A 26,835-nucleotide genomic window follows, 5' to 3' on the forward strand; every position below is an offset into this window, starting at 1 on the left:
AAAACATTTATGTCTTACATTTAATGTCATACAAATCGATCAAAGATTAAAAGAGTTTGTAGAAATAGTCGATCACACAATTTGGTGTTTCGTTGCCTCCAATGTGTTTGGGAGCTTTACTTGCACTTCTTATTTGAAAAGGATATACAAATATATATATAGCAATTAGTAACTTTAAATTAACAACACAAATAGTGTTACTCTTAGGTATTCTTGTCATGTTTTTAAACGTTTTTAACGTTATAAACTGCATAATTATTTTAATTTTTTAACATAATAATTATCTTTACAAGTCTAAAATGCAAAAGGTACAAAACGCCAAAGTCATATGCAACCTTAGAACAGGGAACATCTTTTTATTTAATATTCCAAAAGAGGTCGTTCTTAAAAGGCAAATATAGAAATAATTTAAGAATTAATTTATTAAGGAGTTTTGGAAAAGGCTTTTTTTTATGATTTTGAATAGTATGCAGATATCATTGTAATATATTTTCATTCATTTAAAATTTTTCTTGTCACAATTTATCTGTAAAACTCTTAATATACTGTCACAGATATAGGAGCAAAAATCTAACGGACACCATGTCCGTAAAAGTCCAGGTTTGATTCGCAATCTGCCACAAAAAGATTTAAGACAATCTATACATTTCCATATTGAAAGTTTATGACGTAGTTATGAACTGTTCATATTGCGATAAAATTAAAAATAATAAGAATTCTCTATTCTAAGGTACATATATTTTAAGTCACATGTTGATGGTTTTTAAATACTAAAACGTAATACTAATAACGAAACCAAAATTTGAAATATATTTAAATATATATTTTTCATAATTTTCCTCAATGCAGTTAATCGCTTATAATATGTGGCAGTTTATTCGTTATATAGTTAAAATCCGTATCTTGACATGAATTCGTTACAGACAGAAGTTATAACATCGGTAGAAGTCGGGAATGCCAGTGATCTGATATTTCACTGTTGAATTTAAAAAAAAAAAACAATCAACAGTAAAACATCATTAAAAACAGATTGAAGATAGACAAATAGTTTCTGTATTCCCAACTAAAACTGAGTAATATTCATAGTACACGAGGTTAAAGAATGGCCAATGTGATTTATATACCTATACAAGTATTGTACAACCATCATTAATTCTTTAAATGAAAATGTATAGCTTAATGACTAAAAACTTCATGACAACGAGCGTTAACTAAAAACTTTATGCCAACACATAACAGTTTCATTACTTGGAATGTTAATGCGATGTGGAAATGGGAACTAATTAACACTATTTTACCCAAACTTAGTCTAAACATATATCGTTATTACGTTTATAAATATTAAAAATCATTCAGAAATCATTCAATAACTTGAAATTACATAAATGAACATAAAAGCTGTCGAGCAGATATACAACACACATTATAATAATCGTCATGTGCATTTAATCCAAATATATATTTTTAAATCAGAATTAGGCCAGCAATGTTATTTCAGACGGAGGACCAAGATCGATCGAATTAAAAAAATTCGGAGATTTATCTGATGCCGTTATTAGATTCTTTACAAAGATTCACCTTAAAAATTGTTTTGAAAGACAGACAGTTCATTGCAGTTCATAAGAGGTTGTTGACATGAAGTTTTTAGTCACTGCGAACGATTATTAAGGGATTACATATCGAGTAACAACCTTGGTATATATATGCAGGTGTGAAATATGAGAAATAAAAACTTACATATGATTAGGCTTCATTAAGATTTATCTTGTGCTTATTAACTTTTATCACATATATCGTACATTTATACAATCTACATCTGTCATACAGTAAACTCTAGGTGGAATAAAAGATAATATTTAAAATATACCAACATCGTAGGCGAATCAGTAACAATAATACTCGTTTACAGAGTAAAACATCATCAGAAAAATAAAATTTAGTCATACGATACAACTATACACCGTTACATTTATATCAGTGTACATGTTTAGTTTCATAGTGTGCGCAACGAGGTTATATTATAACATATATTATATACATTTATGTATCTGTTTCAGAATATAAGAACCGATATAATATATTGAATAAAATACGAAGATAACATATTCTAAACAAAACGTCTCATAGATTTTTTTTATTACGTTTACTTTTAAATATTTAGCACGGAAGTTTTCTTAAGTATATTCGGGAGTTATTTGTTTCGTATACAACTACTTTAAATAATTCGTTTCTCCATTACCTTGTACTGATTAAAATATTAGCATAATGAAGCTTTGAAATTAATTTTCAATACATTATCCGTAACGTCACTTTACATACTGCTAGGCGACGCTCTATTCTCCGGTCACAATGGTTTCGAAACTTATTCCGATTCTAACGATCTCGAGTAGAATTATTTCTAAAAAGCTAATGCAAAACACATGTCACATCTACTTGACCATATCGAATTACTCATTATTTTATTATACTGTCCCATTGATCTAGTAGTTAGCTCGTACGACTACAAATCTAGATATTCTGGGTTCACTCAATTCGAGCCAAGAGTTTTTTTTCAGGAAAGTGACATTTCATCTCCCGCGTAGATAGCTGGTCTCTGAGATTGACCCTCTTGCATGAACTTCGTGCTGGACGACATAGTTATATCTTCGTATATTATTTTTAGAACCGCGTACGCTCGTCGTATAAATATTTAAAAGTAAACATGTATATAATAACCGTAACCAAGCTGAATAAAATCTGATAAATATGAACAACACATCGAAGAACAGGTTCTATTTCAATTGATACTCATATAACTTGATGACTAGACTCTTAAAACATAATAAAATGAGCATTAACAAAAGAAAAAAAAAAACACGTAACTACACGATCTCCACCGCGCCCGCCATTTGTTGTAAATTATAATTTGTACATTTTTTTTTTACAAAAGTATAGATCTCCGTTACGAAATCGTGGTCGTAGCGGGCGCGACGAATTAAAAAACTAAATATTTCGAAACTTATTAACTATAAAGTTTAACTTCAGATGTAGTCCTACTACCTTGAAAATGCATATATTCGTCGATATCTATAGAGAATAGAGAAGGACGGACTGAGCTCACACGACGCTCGATAATTTACAGAACAGTATCAACTAGTAATAACTAATTCCTATAATAAATATTTCAAAAAAAAAAAAACAAAACAAAAGACTACACTTTCAAATAATCCAGTTTGATATATAAACGGTAAATTTTCTACATATTAGTACAGCAATAATGTAGCGTCGTGTCAAATCAGTGTACCTGTCTTAAACAAATTTTTGTATACATGGTCGAATACAACGAACAGGATTCCCTCAACTAGACATCGAAAAAATTGACCTTCATAATATGAATCCTTATTCTCGCAACCACGCGTACGTACACAGATAGATATGTTTGCGACAAAAGCTTATTAAAAAATTTTATTAACAATTCTTATTTACAAATCTTAAACGACACATCATCCAAGTACATACAAAACGGGAAACCGAGCACATTACGTGCCCCATAACATCCATAAGCCTGTGCCTAAATAAATCATTATTTTAAAATTGTGGTAAATCGTAATTATCTAGTAAGAATTATTCGGATTAAGGTTCAGTCAACGCTTGAGCAATCGCTGAAAGACGATAGGTAATATAAAAATGTCAAGATAATTTATACATTGTTAATTTTAGAAAAATAATAATAATCGCGTCAACGACTGTTTAAACGATTCAAACGCTTTTAAATAGCATGCAACATTAGCGCTTTAAATGCAACTCTATGAAGTGAACACTTTGAAGTTCTATTTACAAACGGACCGTCGCGCTCTCACGTCGAACGATCGCGAAACGTCTGAATCGAATCCGAAATAAATCCTCTAATGATATTCGAGTACATATTCACAATACTTAATAGAAAATAATCGATTAATTCTGTACACGAATCGTCGATAAAAGGATCGATCACCATTTAGAAAATCTAAATCTACATCATACCTACCCTCCGAATTAAAAACATGAGTAAAACATTTAAAACCACAAGTCACTCGCATTCACAAGAGTCACAGTCGCGGCCGGCGGCCGGCCAGCGGGAATGTTCGACGTCGCGTCATATTCACTAACTCAGACTTGAAACGATAGAAATTGTCATGAAGTATTGGTGGAGAGTAACTTCCTCGGGCTGCTCGCGGACCCCACGTGGGACAGGCATTTCATTTCGCATTGCTTTAAAGATTAATCAACAATTATTTCATTGAAATGTCTACGAAATTGTAAAAAATATTCACAAAATTCACAAAATATTGCACCAAAAGTTGTAATCAGAAGGAAAATTAACCATTTCTGTAGTCGTTATTACATTCGAGCGTTTTCTATGTTTTAACTTTCTATTAATTATAATTAATATTAATATATCAAAAAATTATGAGACAATCGATTTTACATATTTATATTTTGATCTGTCATAGGTGAGGCCCGCGAGTGCCGCCAGGGAATCTAATCATTGCCAATAGATAGCGGGGCGCCGACACGGTACTACAAGCCGTCCAGCCGGTCCAGGCGGAACTCGTGCTCCACGGACGAGTCCGGCAGCAGCGCGCTGGGCTCCTCCAGCAGCGTCAGGTCGTCCAGGTCCAGGCCGGCGCGCAGCTGCGCCTCCTCCCCGCCGAATATGCCGGGGTCCAGCTCGCCCGAGTAATCTGTAATCGACGATTCGACAACTCACTAACTACTAATTAAAATCGACGATCTCGTAGTACAGTAGTACATTTATATTCGTTTCGAAAGTCACAGGGGTATATCTATTTTACTTCTTTTACTTGGATTCAGCAGACCGACCGCCCCGTCGATCCAGTGAAGTATCACAGTCGCAAGCCTGGCTTCGAATTCCTCATCGGTTACTAGGTTATTCAGAAGTAGTCATGCATGACTACCGATTCCGATTTACATTTGAAAATATGACAAGAGCACCGGGCCCGAGTCGGACCTGTGAGTATGATGTCGGGGATGGAGGTGGGCGTGGCGGGCGTGGGCGGCTGCGAGGGCGAGGCGAGCGGCTGCAGCGCCGCGTACGCGCCGCCGCCCGCCACCGGGTCGCGCGCGCGCCGCGGCTCGGGCGCGTGCCCGCCGTGCCCGCTCAGCCCGTGCGGCGACTGCAACGGGGCGCCACACGTCATCTTAGTGCAGGGCAAAATTAAAAGGACCGCAACATAGTATTGTTCAAACTAAAATTATACCACGCGAAGGTAACTCTGCCTGTCTGTCTCATGAGCTTTCAAGGCCGAACCATTGAACTAAATTTTATGAAATTTGGTATAAAGTGGTATGAATTCCAGGGAAGAATAGGCTTTATTTAACAACCCTGCCTCGTATACGGTTTAAAATGGGCACTACGACGGGAAAATCATAGTTGCGTCGTATTTACCTGAGAATATGTGTGTGACGAATTCGTTGTTTGTGACGAATGCGGCGAACTGTGGTTTATGTACGTCGTGTTGTAGCTCGACGTGGGGGGGTCCAGCTGCCAAAACGAGTAAAACATCAAAAAACGCTCTATTTAAACTGTAAAGTAAAGCTAAAATAGAACAAAATTTACTAAACTTGAGAATACCACAAGACGGCACATCGACTACAGTATTTTTTTGATAAAAATCAAGCGAGAGGTAACGTCAAATTATAATTTAAAAGACAAAAAAAAAAACAGTTATAAAATATTAACCAGACGAATACTAAATGATAAACAAGTAAAATCAGCATGCTATATAAACAATGATCTACCTGCTGAACGCATGCTGTGCTTCGTATACAACTTAACACGAAATATGTAATAACAATATGATTTATCTCTAAAGCAAGAAATATTAAATATGCGAAGCATGCCGTTCTATACATCGGTAATAACATTACCACTAGACAATTTATATCTAAAACGCAGAAAGCTGTAAATAGTACCAAAATATTGACAGTTGGAAATATGCAAAATATCTTAGACTTTATACTGTAGTACTATTTTAAGCGGCACGTAAAACGAAATGTAATATTCTATATCAATTTATAAAATCATTTCTTTTTACTTGCAATAATATTCGAAATGTGCAGTTATAGGAACTATTCAAAAAAATGTGCTCCGATCTAACTTTTCGGCGTCGGTCTGTTTGCGAGCAACAACGCCCATTCAGACGTAAACCCAGAAACATTTCATTTTATTTTCTGTGTATCTATGATACTTAAATATCATAAGATCAATATCATAATTTTATTATTTTGGACATTGTGAATTTAATTGTTATGGTATTTGACTTGTCGAATTTGAAAAACAATCCCCCACCAAATAAAATGGTATTATTTAATTTTTTTTTTCTTAAGTTTTTATTAGAGCATTAGTAATTGCAACCTGAAGTTTATATTCAGTAACTATATATCATAGCAGTATTTGACTAATCCCAATAGCAATCCCTTTTAGTTATGGATGAAACATATTACATGGTATTTGGAATCGTCATCGCTCTCAACCAGACCTTGGCCTCTACCAAATTGTATAATGTAAAACGTATAATCGTAAAAGTATGGTGTGTATGTGGTGTCGTACATTTTCCGCGACCTGTACGTGCGCGGTCCAGCCCGACTCCACGAGACTCTGCACCAGCTGCGCCCAATCCTTGGCCAACATCCACCAACGTTACACACATTTACGAAGGCACACACGACCACATACAGATTACTATTTGTTTTGATAATTTCCCGCGCATGTGAGGTTTTAATATTAGTTTATTTATAGTCCGATTATACTCCTATGTTAAGAAGCCCTAAGTATTTAATGAAATCATATACATCTATATGTCATCTTATGTCAAATCTACTTTATTTTCGTCATAATCTGGGGTTATAAAGACAACACAAAGGCATTTTAAGGCACAGCTGATTCTTTAAAAAGGAACCATTTTTTCGTTCGTTTTGTAGCTGCATTTTTAATTGATACATTAAACAGGTTGTTAAATAATTCAAAAGTGCTCAAAAAGTTTATTTAATCAAAGTAAATTTAGATTTTTTACGTGTATCAATATGTACTGAAATTACTCGTGAACACGTATATAACTTTGGCCAAATTTGAGACAACGTCCGAAAATACTAATAAGGATTTAAAACTGTGTTCAAATACAGCCAAATATTGTCAGCATTGTTACAGCCAAAGTGATACATTTGTTTATTATTCGTCTTGTTTGCAGAATAATATGTCAGGTGAAATTTTGTCAAATCCACCAACCTGCACTTTAGTAGGAATAACCTCCAAGCCTATACCAAAGAAGTACACCTGCCCGTTATTGCACTTTTATAAAATCATTATAATTGTTATCCGTAAATTAAGTATATACAATATATCACGACCGAATTAACAAATAGTAACCTCATGCCGTAGTTGATAGCACAAATATTATCATTATTGAATTTGGTAAATAAATTGTGACGAATTCTTTTTTTTTTTATTTATTTAAGTGTAATGTCTAATTTTGTCGTTAATTTATTTACCTAATTCTAGGGATAATTATAATCTAGTTTACATACACAAATTTCATGTAATGTCGCTAGGATGTGCATTTTTACGATATTTATGTGCTGTAATCTAGTTGCTCTCAAGTGTTCTGATTTCTTTTAACTGCGAGTGCCAATATTCACTATATATTTTAATTTCTCGTATAAAAATATATTATTCTTATTGATTAATTATTAAATAGTTTCTATACTATTTCGAATATCGATATAAAGCCACGTTTATTTCTCTTAAATAATATTACTCACAACTCCCTGCTATTCCATTGATGCATTGAAATGTTATAATATAATAATAAATTATTGTAGACATTAAATGTTATGTTATGGTAAATTTTATCTTTCGTTGATTTTAAATATTATTATTTTTTACCTATACACACACCCACTCTATAGCAAGCCATACAAAGAAATAGTTTGTTTAGTATGCTCGACTTGAAACTTCTTGAATTAATTTGTTATACCATGTTACCGCTTAGATGACAGATGTCTTAAAGGCAGATAAAAAAATCTTTATTGAAGGTCAATAACCTTGTCAATTACCTGAATAGTCTGACAGCCTCTACATACACATTAATATTGAAGTATTATATAAAAAATATGTATTTAAATATAACAAAAATGTGTATATTTGTTATTATTTTGCATACTCGAAAGGATACCTGATGTATCAATACGATGATATGATACACGATAAAACATTTAATATTTGCATTTAACTCAACTAATAATGTCTTACGAGAATTTTTATAGCTTATATTTAAAATTTATCTAAATTATGTTAAACCAAGGAACTGAAAAAAAAAAAAAACAAATTTAACGTTTTGAAATATGTGTTATAAAACAGGTGACTGTTCATTAAACATTGGCCGTATGATATCTACAGAACCTGGAACGTTGTACCGACATTATTTTAGGTTGTGTAGGTAGGCGGACGGGGTAATGGGCCACCTGATGGTAAGTGGTCAACTCCGTAGATAAAAATTAGCGCTGCAAGAAACCAATCCTGGGAGCTAACATGTTCTTGCAGTTACACTTTTTTGTGCACTTAAACACTTCAACTACCCATTTAGTGGTGAGGAACTATCAACAAATGAATTCCCGTTTCAAAAATCAGTAATATGCCATACAAAATTCTATCATCATTTTTTTTTTATGATGATGATTACATTTCACTCGTTCATCATTCAATCCCTAGTTAAACTGTCATTATTCTATTCTAGATATTTTCAAATTCGAGTTAAAGACGTGGCGTTTAAAATAATGGCCAAATTGCCGGTCGGATGTTTGAAATTGAGTTTGGTTAAATGAAATTGTGTAGTATTGAGATGTATTCATATTATTTATTTTTAAAAGATAATGTATAACTGAGCTATCTGCAAATCGGATGAAATATCTTTATATAAAGTTTCTTTATCTTTACTCCTCACGCCGTTCAAATATATTACGAAAGTACACGGCTCAACACTGATAGTAAAATATATTTTCATATATTGTTATTTAAAATATATAGAGGAGTTAAAACCTTGATAATTTATCTGGTCAATCATACAATTATCGCCTCTGACGCTTAATTTAAAAACATATCTTACATAATACTCTTTTAGGGTATGCTCGCTCATATCATAGCTCAAATATTATTAATATATTTAACATATATTAGTGACAACATCCACATTAAATAACAATTAAAAATTGTTAAATTCCTCGTAAGTAACGTTACGTTTGCAATATAAATAATGAATTTATAATATATATATAATAACTTACCATTGTAATTTGCTCGAACGGTTGTAATAATACTTGGTGAAGGTTATTGTAGTCTGTCTGCGGGGACTCCACGGGACTGCCTGGACTGTGCACCATCTGAAATACATTCTTGTTGTATTATTTATATATATTCATTGTGGTTATTTCTTCCTTGCTAATGTCTATGGCCTAAAATTGGGCAAGAGCCTACTATGTCTGCGGAAACTATGATGCACTTTATATTTCCTCAATGTCATATGGTAACTAGACCGAAATTCGTTAAAAACGGAGATAGGTCTGGCGCTGTGCTAATGTATCTACAGCCTTAGCGAGTTTTGACAGGTTATATTATTTTATTTCCTGCGCCAAAAACAATACAAACACATAACAAACCAAACATATCTGGGATTGGAATATCGATAGACAGGGAAAAGTAAGGATACATCTTGCAGTGCCATCTAGCGGCGCATTACAAAAATCTCAATAACAAATCCATCTTTGTGTCAAAAGCATCGAAGTCTGCTCCCAACAGGTATACTAACATCAATTTATGTATACATTTTAATAATTATACTGTAGCAGAATAAACGTTGAACATTTAGTAGTGTAAAATGTGAAAATCTACTCACTGTGGGTGAAGGTACATTTATATTTGATGTCGATGAATATTGTGAAGGCGGACTGCAGTGGGACTGGTAGCTCGACGTTATCCAACTGTGGTCGAGCGGTGACATGTTCTGTAACCAGTCAAATAGAAAATGATAGTGTCAGCAAAAATAGATCTTACCACCTTTTAAATAAGCGCGAAAACAGTGTAAGATAAAATGTCATGTTTGAATCATTTCATACAAAAATTTAACAAGTTCTGTATATTGTAGATATGTCTACAAATCAGGTACCCACCATTCTTATTGGTTAATTGTAAACATATCTAAACAAGCATTATTTATTTTTTTATAACTAAACTCTTTGCTTATTTACATTCTCAAATAAAATAAAAAATGATTTAAACATGACAGAAAGCCGATAGTTCACCTCACTGTTTTCAAGACACAGCTCTTCAACATGCAGTTAGATTTTAAGCAGTAATTATAGCATTTTGTTATTGGCAATGATTTATAATGTCAGGTGGTCGTTTTCACAATTATAGTGAAGAACCAAGTATGATGTGACATGCCAATTAAAACCTCTTATTTCAGTTATAAGCACATTTCATGGACAAATAAAAGAAAAAATAGTTAATAAAAAAACAAGAAAATGTTTCAAGTTATGGACTATTTACACTATGAACTTACAGTCAAATACTTTATCCGATATATAAAAGCACGCTTGCTTATTGACTGTCAAAAGTCTACAAATAGCAAGAAAAATTTAAAAATAGAAACTGTTTTTAAATGGATTAATTACCGAAAAATACACAAAAAATCCCATATCACAATAATAATTCTAGTAATACATTTAATTATTAAAAATTGAAGTCGTATATTTGAAAGGAACCATCGGGTTGTTTAATATAATATATAATGTATGAGACTATGTTTGATTTTTCTATAACTTAATAAGGACATTTTATACAATTAAAAAAAAAACATTTTATATAATTAGTATTAATGTTTGATACAAGTAAGTATCCAACAATTTGTATAATTACTACATTTATATAACATAACAACACATTATTAAAAAAATGACGTTTTGAAATTAGAATTGTTATTTAATAGTACACATTTGTTTATTCAATCGGTATTGCTAATCTTATAAACTACTTGATCAATTTAGATGTTGGAAACTTTAACCAGAGCTAAGTGGTACATTAATTAGGTTTTTATTTATATAATACAAAGGAACATTTTAGGAAAGAGAAGTCAGTGTGTGAATATTTTTTATCATATACTGTTACTAAACATATGATGACACCGGAGTAGGAATAATGACTTATGTTAACTTATTTTAATGATTATTTTAACATATAAAAGAATAACATTAAAAATATATAACAGCCATTTAAAATATTTTTTTTTTTTTTTAAATAAATAAAAATATTCTTATATTCAAAAAATTCAAAATTGCAGGGTAATCTATAAAAAAAATATTAGACATATTCAAATATTTTGTTTTCTTCAATAATTTGAACGGGAACAATGTAAATATACTGTCCGAGTAAACACGAACTATGAATTTCTTTGGTAATCAATTACTTAAAAAAAATTAAGCACAATACAAGAAACATTAGAATAACAGCTTCGAACAATAGTATCATAAATATATTTGAGCAAAAATCATTTTCCGGTCATAATAAAGTAAACAGATGAAAGCATTTTTGTAGTTATAAACTGCAAAGCTGAATCATTAATCATGCAAATTATAGAAAAAAAAAAGAAATAAAATTGTTAATAATAATAATAATTGTTAGGCCTTGTAAATATTACATAATATAAATGTAATGTGAAATTCAATACCGTTAATAGGTCGAAGACATGACATCAAAAGTCAGCGTTTTAAGCACCGAAGCGAACAATTTCGTGAATGATTTTAAAAAAAAGTATAAAAAGGAGGTTACAAAAGAAAACGAACCTTATTATGATGAAGATAATTATTTGTGTTTGGTACAGATAAGTGATTCTGAAATAAACAAAAACATGACCGTGTTGAAAGCAAATAAACACAACAAAAATATAAACAACAAAAATGTTAAACATCTAATAAGGTAATCGGGATAACATGTAATATCAGTTGTATCAATTATAACCCAAATTGTATGTGTGACGAATCCAGAAACATTTAATTCAATGATAATTTTAGAAAAACATATTCGCTTTTAAAACAGTATCTGTTTAAACATTTGATTAATATAAAATTTAGAGTTTATAACAACGACATAAAGCACAAAATATAACGAACTATTAGCTCCGAACGAGACAAAAAACATAGAGCTGGTAAAAACACAGAACTGACTTACTATAATTAATTTACATAATATAAATAAATATAAAATATAGTATTTCATTTAGGACACTTTACTAACACATCGTTATCAAATAATCTTTATGTTTTATAGTTTAAGGTGTAATTCGCCTTACATAATATCCGCTAAATAGTTCATTTTCTACACTACGATATTGTTGAATATGCTTTGAATATGTTTCCTAATATTTTTTGGCACGTTTGTAGTGTAATTTTGAATTTTAAAGATTTCCGTTTAAATCTATTTACGTTCTGTTTGTTTAGCGGGTTTGGGTGCTGTGCTTGAATTCTCTTAGAATATGTCGGATTGCCTTTCCATCGGATCGTGAGAGAGTGAACAGATAAAGCAAGCGTTGGCTAATCTCTGCTGAGATCTGTTACCGTGACCGATATCGTTCAGGAAGTCATACGTTCTTACAACATTAAAAATATTTTTCATTTTTACTATCCGATAAAAATACTTATAGGTAACAAAAATGGTCATAAACTATATAATAATTAAATCGTAAATAAAATCAGTAAATGTAACCGGTCCCGAGTTCATTGCCGATTAAAAATTAAACTTAACATTGTAAAACGACGTTAAACATTTATAGAGTAGAATTTGTGTTTATATTAAAAAAAAAATATGTTAAAATTAAAAAAAAAATGTTTGAATAAATTCCTGTGTTTACAATGTATCGTATCGATCATGTAGCGCAATAAGACGCGAGTGAGTGTGTGTACCTGCGCGTCGTAGAGCGGCTGGTCGTGCACGGCGGCGAGCGGCACGGTGGCGCCGACGGGCGAGCCGGACGCGGGCGACAGGCCGCCCGTCGCCGGCGACACGCTGCCCGTCGGGCTCTGCGGGCACACTCACTGTCTCATGGCGCTCTTGTCGCTCGTGTCGTTCGCACAGCGTGCTCACTTTAGACTTATACGTTACATGCGATAAAGTCGTTGAATTATAGTTAATTGTATAACCGCAGTTGACTATAATGTTATAATTATTGATACGTAACAACTATTGAGATAGTTCGACTAAAATTTGACAATAATACTAAAACCGAGGGATTTAAAAATATACAGCCGACTTACTTGTTGTATTTAATTATTTTATGTATAGATATCTTACAACGATTCAACATATACATAAAAACTACCGGTTTTTATCTTCACCGCTATAAAGTCCGCGCAATATGAAAATGGTACGGAACTTCGTCAAACTATTTTGAAAAAAAAAAACAGTTCTCCAGCAAAGAAAATAATAATCCAAATCCGCTTAAGCCAAAAGAGTATTACAATTTCAGCAATTAAGTATGTCTATTAATATAGACATTTCGTTATTTCATGTAATTTACCTTTCAAAACTACGTCTTTTTATTAATAATTCTAATCCAATTTCATATCACTAAAATAATTTTATAACAATAAAAACCTCTATACTAAAATAGTTGCAAATCACAAACAAATATGTACGACTAAGATACAAGTGACGTCATGCGAGCATCGACGCGAGTTTGCCGACGCCACCGCCGCTGCCGTTTCCAAAAGGTCGGATCCCATTCAGATCACGCTCGGATTATATCGTTTCGTATCGATATCGTGACAAATTTGAATTATTTTTGATTAACAGATACAATGATACAAAACACGTTGGAAGTACTATTTCATAACATCATTGAAAAATGTAAGTGAATTTTATTCAATATGTATAAAAATTACGAACTTTATGTACGATATTAAGTATTATATATATGAGTCTGTACTGGAATCACATGTATTACTAAAATCGGAAAGATATATATCTAGATGAGGCTACCTAGAATCTACCTAGGTCGTTCTAGTTCTACTTGATGGTGCCGAACAGCACGTTGACATTAATCTAGATACTATAGAATAGTGGAATTTAAAATTGGTAGTTCAGTAAGGTAAGTATTTAGATACATTAAAACCCTTTTTTCTGTAAAAACGTCAATTCCCAACAAAACAAAAACGAAGACGCACACTACAACACAAGAAAGTCCGAAGCGACAGAACGATAGAATAAATCCAGCAAAGATAGGGCACAAAAAGGCCGCTCAACAAAAAAATCTAATAACCGTCTTTTCAATTGGAATATGTTTTTTGAATGTCTTTAATGTAGTTGGAGTTGTACAACAAATTTTTTCAACTAATATGAAAATATTAATTAATAATTTTCTTAAATAAATGTACCGCAAGTTTCTACGTAAAACATTACAGGTCAAACGATATTTGCAAAAACGCAAATGATTCAAGATTCATTTCGAGACAACTTGGACTTACTATACTTAGGAATTTTTCCAATCGAAAAGTCGACTATCAGGTGTTTCCGTTAGCCTGGACTACAACTGATGTGAAGTGTAGTCAGGGAGTATACTCACATATCGGGGCTGGTACTCGGGCGAGGTCCGGTGCGGCAGGTAGTGCGGCGGCGGGAAGTGCACGGAGGTGAGGTCGGGCAGCGAGCCGCCCGGCACCTGCAGCTCGCACTGCAGGCCGCCCGCGCCGCCCGCGCCGCCGCCGCCCCCGCCGCTCTCGTACACGCTGCGGGCACCACACTACTCTTACATACACTGCTATTGGAACTTGCACTCTATGCCACTCACAGTGCTGGCTACGATATCATTGACCACTCACAATATTTTCCCACTTAACCCATTAATCGCCAAAATAAAAACAAAAGTGATATTTTTACGAAACGTTTATTTTACTATTGTTTACAAATCAAATAAAAATAAAAGTATGAAAAAAGTAGAAAAAAATAATCAGGGTCCTTTAGAGGGGGGTGTACTCGATTGTGTACAGCGGCGTATTATAGATGAAAATTTTCGAAACATTGTTTTTTTCCACACACAATGTTTTGAGACACTTTTTGCATTGCCAACGAACTCTTGTGTGACATATAACACATCGTAAAGGTTTTCCAAGTTTTTAAGGATAGTTTCCTATAACGTCTTGAGGCAAGCCTGGGACCAATGACGACGAAGATCGAGCCTTATGTTGTGTTTTCTGGTGTAAGTAGTATCTCGCAATGGTACATCGAAAAAGTAACTGATCCATGCTATCACTGTGACTGATAACATGCAAACGCCACGTAATGCAATAGCCATATCTACCATATCGGTAAATAAAACCCACCACCACTTTTTTCTGTGAATTGCAATCCTATAAAGCGAAATAGACTGATCCAACTCATCCACTCCACCCATATTTTTATTATAAGTTTGAAACAGCTTTGGTATATTGACATCAGTTTTTTGACGCTGCACAGGAGACCATCGTTTTACAACTCCTAACGGATCAATTGTATCATAATTTGTCGTTATTGTGCAAACACAATCTTTCCATCTCACTAACAGTATTTCATTTTGCTTATCAAAGTCAAATCAATCAAAAGTCAAAATATCAAATCTTTGTCTTGGTATGGATCTCAATACCATTTCGACGCCTACGTCTTCATCATAAGACTAATACAAATATTCTCTGGGTAACTTATGATACCCAGATAATATAAATATGCCTATAAACTTTTTCAACAGTCAACAGAGTCCAGTTGAAAGGTGTGTCTATTGTTTTGATTAGCATATAAAATTGTATTTGTAATTATCAAGCTAATCACTTCATCAGCAAATATTGTTTCAAATATTTGTACTGGTAAGATCTTGAAATTGTTCTTTTATTAGTTTGCTGTCCAGCTATAACTTCAGTTCTTTCTTGAGTTGTAATAGAGTATGTTGGTGAACACGTACGTCATACTGGCTGATCTGGCTGTTGACGACTACTTCTCTTTGCTTTTTCAACCAAAGGCTCATCATCGCTGCTGTCAAGGTCCCCACATCGAATTGTATCCTTATTACTCCTAAATACCTCTATATTACCAGGCACATCCCGGGGTAAAGAGGCAATAATCATGACCTCGTTGGCACCTTCTTCTTCATCTGTCACGATGCTAGGTTCTGGTGGTATAATTGCGAATTCGTAATCAGCCTCACTGTCACTATCTTCTAAAACAGCAATGCCTGCTTCCTCTAAGCCGTTGTAATAGTTAGAAACGTTAAGACATTTCGAACTCATTGTAATAAAAACCTGAAGAAAAAAGTGCAATCGTTATATAGATGCGGCCGTTGTACCCAACTAGGTACAGTAGTGTTTCAAGTACGATTACTTTGAAAATATAAGTTGCAAAACATAAGTTTATCATTTATTTGAACAATAAAGACGTACACTACAATTCAAATATACATAAAATAAATTTGGGTATATGTAAACACTAGAAAATAATAAAATGGTGTACTTACCTATATTTAATGATTATATTGATAAATTGTAATCCTCTCAGTGACAACTCTTATGAATAAACTCGCTTAATTCGTTTTTATTTCAATACACTGTATGTCTTCTATTAAAATGAGCGAAAATAACAACATTAACTTTTAAAATTTGATAACTACCCTCAATTGTTTTGCTGTACCCAATCAGGTACAGAGGCGCCAAATGGGTTAAGACCGGAATTATATTATATAAAGGTGACGATGAAAACGCGATTATGGCGGCCGTAGATGAGTTTTATTAAGTGTCATGAGTTGTTTTTTTTTTCGAAAGGAACAAGTATGTATGCAGAAACCGCGTTCATCGAAATGAATTACACGAATGCTTTAAATATGCTTATATATTTTAGCAATATAAAAATGTAAATAAGTACACTGGTTGTGACGATTTATAGTGACGCATGTGTATAATTTAAATATTATTTTTGTGGGTTGATTTGTATGAGAAATTTAAATATAGAAGGCGTAATATCGTTACTATTTTAAACTTATGTTACGTAATAAGATATATTATACATTACATTCTTAGACTAATTATTTTGTAAAATATATTTTCTAATATTTACAATATAGTAAGTATGATATTTTCTAGGTCTTCGAGTTTGAATTTATATTTATGGCGGTAAGTAAACATTGTAAAGAAATCGGTCTGTCGGATGAAATTCTGACACATATCCTAAAACCTTCTTATTAATAGTATTGGGGGACATTGTCTAACAGTGGGAGATACCGTCTGTAACTTATCTAAGAGAAATGATCTTAAGTATTGAATAAACATAAAAAAAAAATCTACATGGACTAGCTGTGTAGGGCTAATTTATTAAAATTACTCTATGCCAGTAGTAAGAGGAAAATCTTCAAATTAAATACCCTCGATAGTGTTGTGTGTAGTGTAGTAATAATTGTACGATGTTCCAAGAAAAGTAGTTCATAGTTATGATTTAAAATCAAACAAAAAAAAATAATAACTTATAATTATTCGTCTATATAAAATCCTGTCAGTCTCATTATATAGCATAATTATTATCATATACGAGATGATATGTAGAAACAAATCGTGTGTATTTGATAAGTTACATTAATGATTCATATTCTATGTGTATTTTAATCAATAAAGACGACCTAATACTTATTTAATTAAAGATTATTCGTGCTAAAATCTAAATTCTGATTTGAGATTTATATTTTATGAAACTAAATTGTGATATTTAAATTAAATATTTATAGTATGTAAACATTATCGAGTCAAACGCACGTTTTAAGCCTTAACATATCGTTCCACAAACTATAACAACGACTTAATTCATAAATGTGTGACGTTTCTAGTGAGTCACTTACTTGTTATTGTTAGGTATTCGCGGTATTTCACACGACGATCGCGGACGGTTCGTCGGATTCATTCCCAGCGTCGCTAGCACGTCGAGAGGAATGTTGCTAGCTGAAAATAATATAAAACAACTTAATTACAAATTATTTAAATTTGAAAAAAATAATGTATTTAAATCTATTTAAACAAAGTATCAGGTCAATTCAAAACTTCAATTAAAATTTAGATTAAGATTATATAATTTTTAAAGCAGTTTATTGTGAAATTTATACGAATAAAAAAACAAATATCTACGTATAAAGTAGAAAAAACAAACAATAAGAAATTCCTTCAAGCCAAATATCAAATTCCAAATCGAAAGTTTCGATTTATTTATTAAATAACACCTATTCCTTATTCGTATAGAATAGAATAAAATGTAATTATTTAATTAAAAAAAAAAACATTAAAACAATTGAGGAAGTAATAAAAAAATTATCCTTATTTTTTAACAAATGCTCGACACGTTACAGGAAAAATGGAGTTCCGAATTCCGACTGAGTACTGAACATCAAAATCAATAAAGTTACGATTCCTACCTCGCCGATGATTCTGGTGAGGGTGTAAGTGTGGGTGTCCGTGGGAATGCAGTGGGTGGTGCGGTGAGAGCGGCTGCGTCGTCACTTGCTGCTCACCGCAGGACTGGTGTAACGCTGAATCAGAGTTCGTCCGTCGCCAATTGCTGTCCGGTGGTGGACTAGAACAAACGAGTAGAATTTATCAGTTAAAAAAAAACGACAACCTATTGATTAATATACTGAAGTAATAAGTACTAACGACTTTATTAAATTTTTTCACATAAAATGACATATTTCCCCTCGTCATCCCTCTTATTTGTATCCAGATCTGCGGGTCTGTAAACTTACGAGCTAGCCACTGGACTAACAAGGCACACAATATACAGATAAACATTTTTATAAGCAAAATATGGATAACAAATTTTAAAATATTGATCTAAAACGAGATAAATACCTTTTATATTGTATATATTTCTTAATATCAATATTTAATGAATTAATATAAAATTAGTATTTATAATTTTATATTGTCCATTGTTTGCGTAATTTTAACGAACAATTTATTTCACGAAAAACCGCTGCGTACGAATGGAAGATTTATTACTATACAATTACTAATACATTTAACAAGAATAAATTGACACCGTTTGATTATATAAATCTATGACTCATCGCATTTAAGTATCACGAATTTATAAAAAATATAAAAATAACTAATTCGTTATGCTACAGCCATACTTAACGTTAATCTCGTATTATTATATACTAATGTATATAGAACATAAATTTAATTCAGATATTGTTCCATCGGAAATATTTGTATGTTATTTAAATCTAATATTGGCAAATAAAATAGTTTATGTTGGTTGAAAAATTTAATTTCTTTAATAACAGTGAGCTTTTGAATAAATTTTGGATAATCTCAAACACGAGTTACAAGAGTTATTACAGTGCTCGAGTGAGTGAACAAACCCAGGTGCACTCTTTTGCGAACTTGCGGTTTTGCGAACACAAAAATCTAATGGATAAACTTATACTATATAAAAAATCACTGTCAAAAATTCCAATAACTTATTTTATTTGGTGTGTCAAATGCCTAATAGAGCGCGTCATTTTGTTTCCTAGGTGTACAATAATAATCGTCCTAAATAATTATACAGAGAAATGTACTTATATTGTTACTTGATATTAATCCTTTTTTGAAGTCGGCTAGTTATAATCGAATTTTCATAAACGGTGTCTATACAATGTCAATACAAATTTCCTGTCGTTTCAATTTGGACACATAACAATAAAAGCATTAATTATGAATGAGGTTACCAAGAATGGTTCATGTAATAAGAATTGAATTAAACTGTTCGATGTGTCATACGTAAAGATACTATGGTACAGGACTATTTAAATTGGCAGTTTAAGCCCATTAATTTATTGCATCAAAACATGTTGTACGATTTTGATTTTAATGTTTCATACTTTAAAATAAAACTACTCTGAGCGCGATGAGAATATTTCAAGTTAAAATTTAAATGCAACGTTTCCGTCGAAAATATTCCCACTTGTATAACGAGTACCACGAGAGTACGGAGTTTTGCACGGGCTCTTATTTTTAAAACATAACTAACTATAAGAAGGGTTTGATCCATTAAATCCTTATAAAAAAACGAGATTTTAAAAATATATCAATATATATATACATACATAACATAGCGACCAAGTGATCGATCCGCACGTACATTGCTAATACATTAAACCGTCACGATTCGCGTAATTTTTTCACGTTTTTATTCAAATATATTGTAATATCTACTGATGCAAATATCATAGTTTAAATGGAAATTTTATTTTAAGAACAACAATATAATAGACATGTTACGTATCGCACTGCATGAAATTTTGTGTTGTTCGTATTTTGGCAAATCTCTACTTTTGAGACCCCAGTGACTTGTTTGCGTTTGTTTCTGCGAATATTGTGTGTGTTTGTGTGATAGTCTTAATCCAGTATAGTCCATAACAAACTATTCCAATAGAATTAGAAATAAGGATACACAAACCTTAACCTTACTTCACTAATAACTCAGCTATATTGTGCACTAATAAGAGTTTATGATTAATATATATTTATTTATACTTTAATTTTACTTCCAAAATTCCGATAACAGTTTCGTCGATGTTCAGATTTTTTTTTGCAAATCCATAGTGAATATCACAGATAAATCAAACTTTCGACCAATGATATCGCGTCAATTTGCTGTCAAATCTTGTTTATTTGGCTTTTCCTCGCTAATGGTTGGAAAAGAGTATATATTAATTTTAAATATTTGCAGTAATTGTATTCGGTTTATCGATTCTGAGCTATTTCCTTTAAATATTTATAAGTATAATAATAAGAGTATATGATTATATGACAATGACATTAAAGTTTGAACTAGGAAGTTGATATTTAATTATTTATTTATTTTTGCATTGAATTGTAAATTAAATGATTCGGTTGAATTATATTAAAGTTAAATACGTTAAATTTTAACTTATTCCTGATTTTATATCACAGTATTAAATAATTAATATCTGTCAGTCGTTTGTTAGGTCCTTTGTTTGGCAATACATTGGCAATGTATAGACTAAAGCCCTATACGAAGCCATGGCCCATTTGGCAGTCATGACTGACTGCCTTTTATCACCATCAACACTATTAAACTAAAACTAAACACGAAAGAAACAATATTATTTTCGATAATAGATTTTTCATAGAAATCTATACCACAGAAATCAGCACAGAGCTCAGCAATGCTACACTTTTTCTTATTGTTAAATTTATTTCCACAGATATGTTGTTCGTGCCTTTGGTGTATCTATTTTAAATTCGTTTTTTTTTTAAATCAGGAAACATCACGATTTAAGTTAGAGGCTTAAACAGCAGTGCTACACAATTAGAACTCGCTCACTTCATATTTCTCTTATGAAATGTTAATAACCTACCAAGTGACGGTATTTTAGTGCATGTATCTTTTAAATGTTATAATTGATATCGAGTATCACTTTTTGACATTTAGCGATCGTGTTCGGTGAGTAGTGTGGTTGTTCTTACTGAATCATATTTGGAGGAAGACTAAGTATTACCGTAACACCTGTAGAAGAAAAATATAGGCGGAGGTGGTTTATCGCTTTATTTATATCACATTCGTCACACTAACGCCGGGGCTATTCGTAGATCATTCTCTACTACAAAATATTGATCACAGAAATTTTGATTCAAATCAGTACAAAGCTATTTTTTTTATTCCTAACCAATTAACAAATAATAGGAGGTTTCGGGAAACCCAGTTAGAACGAATTAACTTTATATATGATGTATTAAATAATAGATAATTAAATAAATCAGCAATATTTGAGAATAATAAAATGAAAAGAAATACAATTGTTATTTATAATAACAGAAAATAAATTTAAACATTTATATAAAAAGGTTTATAAAAGAAATAGGCAGATGGAAAGGAAAGAGAGGCAAATTTAGCCTAGAAATGGGGCGTAACTCTTTTTCCTTAATAGATGATTTCTGCCAGTTGACTTCACTGTAAGCCGCGTCAAAAAACTTTGTTCCAAAAATGTATCGTAATTTCAGAGTAGTAAGTCTCAACAGAGTTATAAGAGTTGGTCTTACTGCAATAGCTTCAAAATACGTTCAATACGTCGTCCAAATACGATCAAGTCGCATTCATGACAATAAAGGGAATATTCGCGATTTCGCGATCTTTGGAGACAAATTTTTGGGAAGATTTTGCTTTCGGCAATTTGCTCCGTTGTCGGTAAGCATTAAATAATGTATCGCAATAAGCTTTCTGCATTCGACATCGAGCGTAATAAATAAGACGTATGTAACATTTTGTATGGTCAACGAAGTGAAAAAATTACATTAAAGATCTCATTATCAGTTATCCGCGCGACTTCGCAATAAACCACACGACGATGCAATATGGGTGCATATTCGCCATCGCCGAAGACGAAGTTTTCTCACACACATATTATCGCGAAACGCGATGAGTGCGGCATAGACATTAGTAAAATTATTTTATTCAGGAATGTATGATGTTCATAAATTTTTGCCAATCAAAGCGCCCCGCAAATGCCTATTTGCGAACTTGGACCTAAATCATCAAATCAAATACATATATCAATATATTTCCTAAAGTTTTTTTTAAAGTATTTATTGTATCTAATTAATTTCCGAGTAATCTTTAAAGTAACGAGATTAATATTATTTTATTGACATTATATTATAAGGAATTTTCAGCAAAGTAAGATTTATTAAACTCAATAAATACTGAACGCTCATTGGTCACTTATATCGACATCGGCTGCCATCTACCAATCACCACACAGATTGAAAACAATTAGTTAATCTGACTTTGATTACAGTTTCAAAAACTGAAGGGATTATTATACTATTTGTATGGTTGGTTACGTTTTAGACAATAAAAAAAATTGAATTATCTGAAACAACAAGAATATTTTTTATCCTTTTAACACCATACACGAGGATGAGTTAGCAAGTATAGTCTAAAGATTATGTACAATAGAATTGCCACTATTATCTACAATTAAATCCGAACTATTATTTGGCGGGAATTTTGAAGACATAACGATAAGATATTTAATTTAGAAGATTGCTTTGCCGCTGAGTCTACAAGAGCGCAAGTTTCAATTTTAAATAAAACTGATATCAAATATATTACGCGATGTTCTAGTATTCATTTCGAGAATTCTATCACGAGTATTTATCTTTACTTTCAGAATATTTAAGAAAATTACTGACATTATGATAATAAGGCTATTTTATGTTCCGCTCTCTGAATTAATTATGCATATGTGAGAGTAACTAACGTGATATAAAAATAATTTATTAAATTAATTATAAAACTTCAGTAGGAGTAACGACTACTATAAATAATTTTAATTCCCCTTCCCACATTTATGTTACAACCAATCCTCTACCCAAAGGTGGTCCGGGAACGGATCGCTGCTTTAGCGATAAGGCCGCCTGTTGCACCTCAAGGATCTTTTGTTCTAAGTATTTTTTTATTATATATTATATTAAGTATTATCTAAATTTTGTTTTAAGTATTGGTGTACAATAGAAACAAAATAACCGCCTGATGTGTCGTTGTTTTAGTAAGAGCTCTTTATACTACGTTTACTTTTTAAGTAGTTACGTTTTTTTTTTAGCATTAGCAGCCTGTAAATTTTTCCACTACACTACACTACACTCCCTTTGAGGAGAAGGTTTGGAGGATATTCCACCACGCTGCTCCAATGCGAGTAGCTACGTTACGTCAAATAAGTGATATAGACTATCAGTAACCGGTAAAAATGATGATCTCCAAGATGGCTTTCACTGAAGACCTTGCTGTAAATTCTTACCTGAGATATACCGTGCTTCCATATGGGCTGGTGTCATGCTTGCGATCAGCGGGTCGTCGCATCGGACCAACCGATGATGACGCCCGCCCTCTCTGTCCCGGCGACCGTGGTGACGGTGACGTCCCCCCACTCCTACCACCGAGACCATACTGCGTCACTAGTGGTGCTTCCTCGGGCTATTGACAAATAATAAAATATTAATAAAATTAAAATAAAAAAACTTGTTTACACGGGTAAAGAATTATAGGTAATTATTGTAAATATTTTGTTCATAATAAAAAAAACAAACACTTACACAATCAATATTAGGAATTTTTAAAATTAAAGTATTTCATTCTTATCAAGACAATCTTTTAAAATAAGGCGGTGCACACATTATATAACACAGGTATCTTATTTTCGCTTTACACTATCCTGATTTAATTTTCACATACAAATTCTATACACAACAAAATATTCAAACAAGATTATTGAATCAGGATAAGAATACTGCATTAACTAATTACCTGTGATACCATAATCCCAATTAATTACAGATAAATAATTAATCATTCAATTACACTGAACAACATAGTTATCATTATAATTTTAATTGTTAACATTTATAGTATGAAGAAATAATAAAAGCCATACATAATAAAGAACAAATTAAAAATATATCTAAAATCTACATAAATTAAACTATACATTCTTGCTTTTATAACATACATTTTCCAAATATACATGAAACATTCCAGTAAGTTTACATAATATATTTGTAATCAATGTTGCCGTTTCAGTTTTTTGTATTATTATATATTGCTATCTCTTTCTCACATGTCGAGTTAAAAAAAACAGCAGTCCTGCCAAATTTGTTTAGGACTGTATATATCAGAATCGGCACATATCATAGAAACATGCAGTATACTGAAAATATTGAAATGGTTGGAAATAATCAATAATTATGAATAAAATTTGCTAATTTCATTTTAATACAATTTAAGGCAGTGATGTTGATAAAAACAATAATAGTATCCTTTTTGGATAATTAAAATATGTATTATGTTGAATTTATTTAATTGATTTATATATCATAAACTAGACAAAACATTTATTCTTTTAATTAATAATTTGATCCCCTATATGTCTACTAATATTTATTTGAATATTTATTAGTATATTTAATACTGGATAATAGTTACTACAAATTCAGAATTTATTATCATCACATAAATACATAATTTAACAAATTTTAAGTATTTCCTGGAAAGTTGGGTACTCTAGGACAGCATTTGTTACTTAAGCATGTCATATTTCTTTATTAATCTGTTTATAAAATAAACAATAAAGTTACTCGCGAGAAAAACTTGTACAGCACATGTTACAAAAAAAACATATTTATGTCAAAGCTTTCAGCTTTGAATGCCGATTCAAGGTTTGCAGCTTAATGTTTTACACATTATCATTTATAACTGCTGCCTTGCAACAAATTTAGTTCAACATGTTTTTCTTGATAATCTATTTATTTGAATCGCTAATATAGTATAGCATTCTCGAGATACACTAGGCATATTCTCATGCAGGATTGATATATCATCATTCGAAACAATTTAGGCTGAAATAAAAAAATAATATACCAGATGGATATCCTAAAAATTTCTAATAACATTTAAAAATAAACTTCTACTGAGCTATACTATAACTGAAGATAAGGGAGCAAATTATATGGGTATTGAACAAGCAGATTCCAAAATGTGGAACCTTAGTGACTTCCGTCTTTGTTGTTGGTGGCTCGGGTGCTGCGACATTAGGAAGTGAGCCACTCCGGAATGTACCCAAGCCCTGTTGTGTTTGAACTAGGATTTCAACAACTTCTGGCTCAGGAGGGGCTTTGACTTTGGCTCGTCGACTACTAGAGTTAACCTGTAACCACCATTTCTCAACAACTGCCTATTGTTTTAGGTATTTATGTAATTGTTTTCAAACAAACAATTTTCATTAACACTTTTTTTTTTTAATTTTTAATAAATATTTTCCATAAGATATGAATATACATATAAAAGTACCCAAAGTAAGCAGTAAGCTAGTTTATTGTATATATTTCCTTATGATATTATTAAAATTGGTACAGTTTTATATATTACTTATTTTACACTGATATTTTTTAAATTATATGTAAATAGTAACTAAATAATATTGCCTTAAATGACATATAAAATGCTCTGTGTGTTGCAAATGAATAATGATTGTCGAATAAATATAATCTTATATGGATGTTACAAATATCGAATGCATTCGCCAGATAAGTTGAAAGCTTACAAACAGTGAATGAAATATTGGATGGTAATTGGTGCCCAAAACAAATATTACATCTTTTAAGAACAGTAACCTTCAACCGTTCATATTCTTAATCTCGTTATTGTTTGGAGTGTGCAAATGATATACAATAATAAAACAATTTCGACAATGACAGTTGTTAATTATTATGAGAACTGAATATGCAGAAACATTGTTCCTTTTTCATTCGTACGAGATTAATATTCAGTAAGTAATTGAGTCGCAATATTGAAATGATTATTGTTTACGTCGGCTAGCACATTTGACGGCCAGGAAGCGATTGCCTGAGTAAATAGGCGACCCGCGACATACCTTATTGGTTGCGTCGGAAACTTCACGCATTATTTTTTCAAAAGCAGCCGTTTCCTCAGCTTGCTTTTGATTGTGAAGGGCGATTTTTTCACTAAATTTTCTAGGATTCGCCATGATGGTCAACAAACATTTATTCTTCTCTTTTTACATCACAATTTTCTGCGCTCATAGAACCAAAGCGCGCCTGCCTGTCAGACAGTAACTTAATGTTGCCAACTGTTATTATACAGAATGAAAAACAGATAAGCTATATGGAAATCTATTAGATTGTTATGTTATGTAAATGAAAAATAGTTGATGTTTTTACTTTCTT

General features: G+C 31.9%; 1 protein-coding gene across 4 annotated transcripts; it reads right to left on the reverse strand.

Annotated features, from left to right (window-relative positions):
• Nucleotides 1–1,743: 1,743 nt before the first annotated feature.
• Nucleotides 1,744–26,707, reverse strand: LOC125070351 (CREB-regulated transcription coactivator 2). Of its 4 annotated transcripts, XM_047680183.1 has the most exons (12): nt 26,523–26,707; nt 23,895–24,070; nt 18,501–18,658; nt 17,934–18,033; nt 14,649–14,811; nt 12,991–13,107; nt 11,875–11,922; nt 9,930–10,037; nt 9,322–9,417; nt 5,429–5,524; nt 4,991–5,156; nt 1,744–4,703 (listed from the first exon to the last, which is right to left on the reverse strand). In XM_047680183.1, exons 1-12 carry the CDS (start codon nt 26,634–26,636, stop codon nt 4,540–4,542), a joined length of 1,506 nt encoding a protein of 501 aa, XP_047536139.1. In that variant the 5' UTR covers nt 26,637–26,707; the 3' UTR covers nt 1,744–4,539. The 4 variants fall into 4 exon arrangements, with proteins under 4 accessions (XP_047536139.1, XP_047536141.1, XP_047536140.1 ...); XM_047680185.1 differs by lacking the exon at nt 12,991–13,107; XM_047680184.1 differs by lacking the exon at nt 11,875–11,922.
• Between the last annotated feature and the right edge of the window lie 128 nt (nt 26,708–26,835).

Source organism: Vanessa atalanta, chromosome 17 (genome assembly GCF_905147765.1).
Source record: "Vanessa atalanta chromosome 17, ilVanAtal1.2, whole genome shotgun sequence".
Classification (NCBI taxonomy): domain Eukaryota; kingdom Metazoa; phylum Arthropoda; class Insecta; order Lepidoptera; family Nymphalidae; genus Vanessa; species Vanessa atalanta.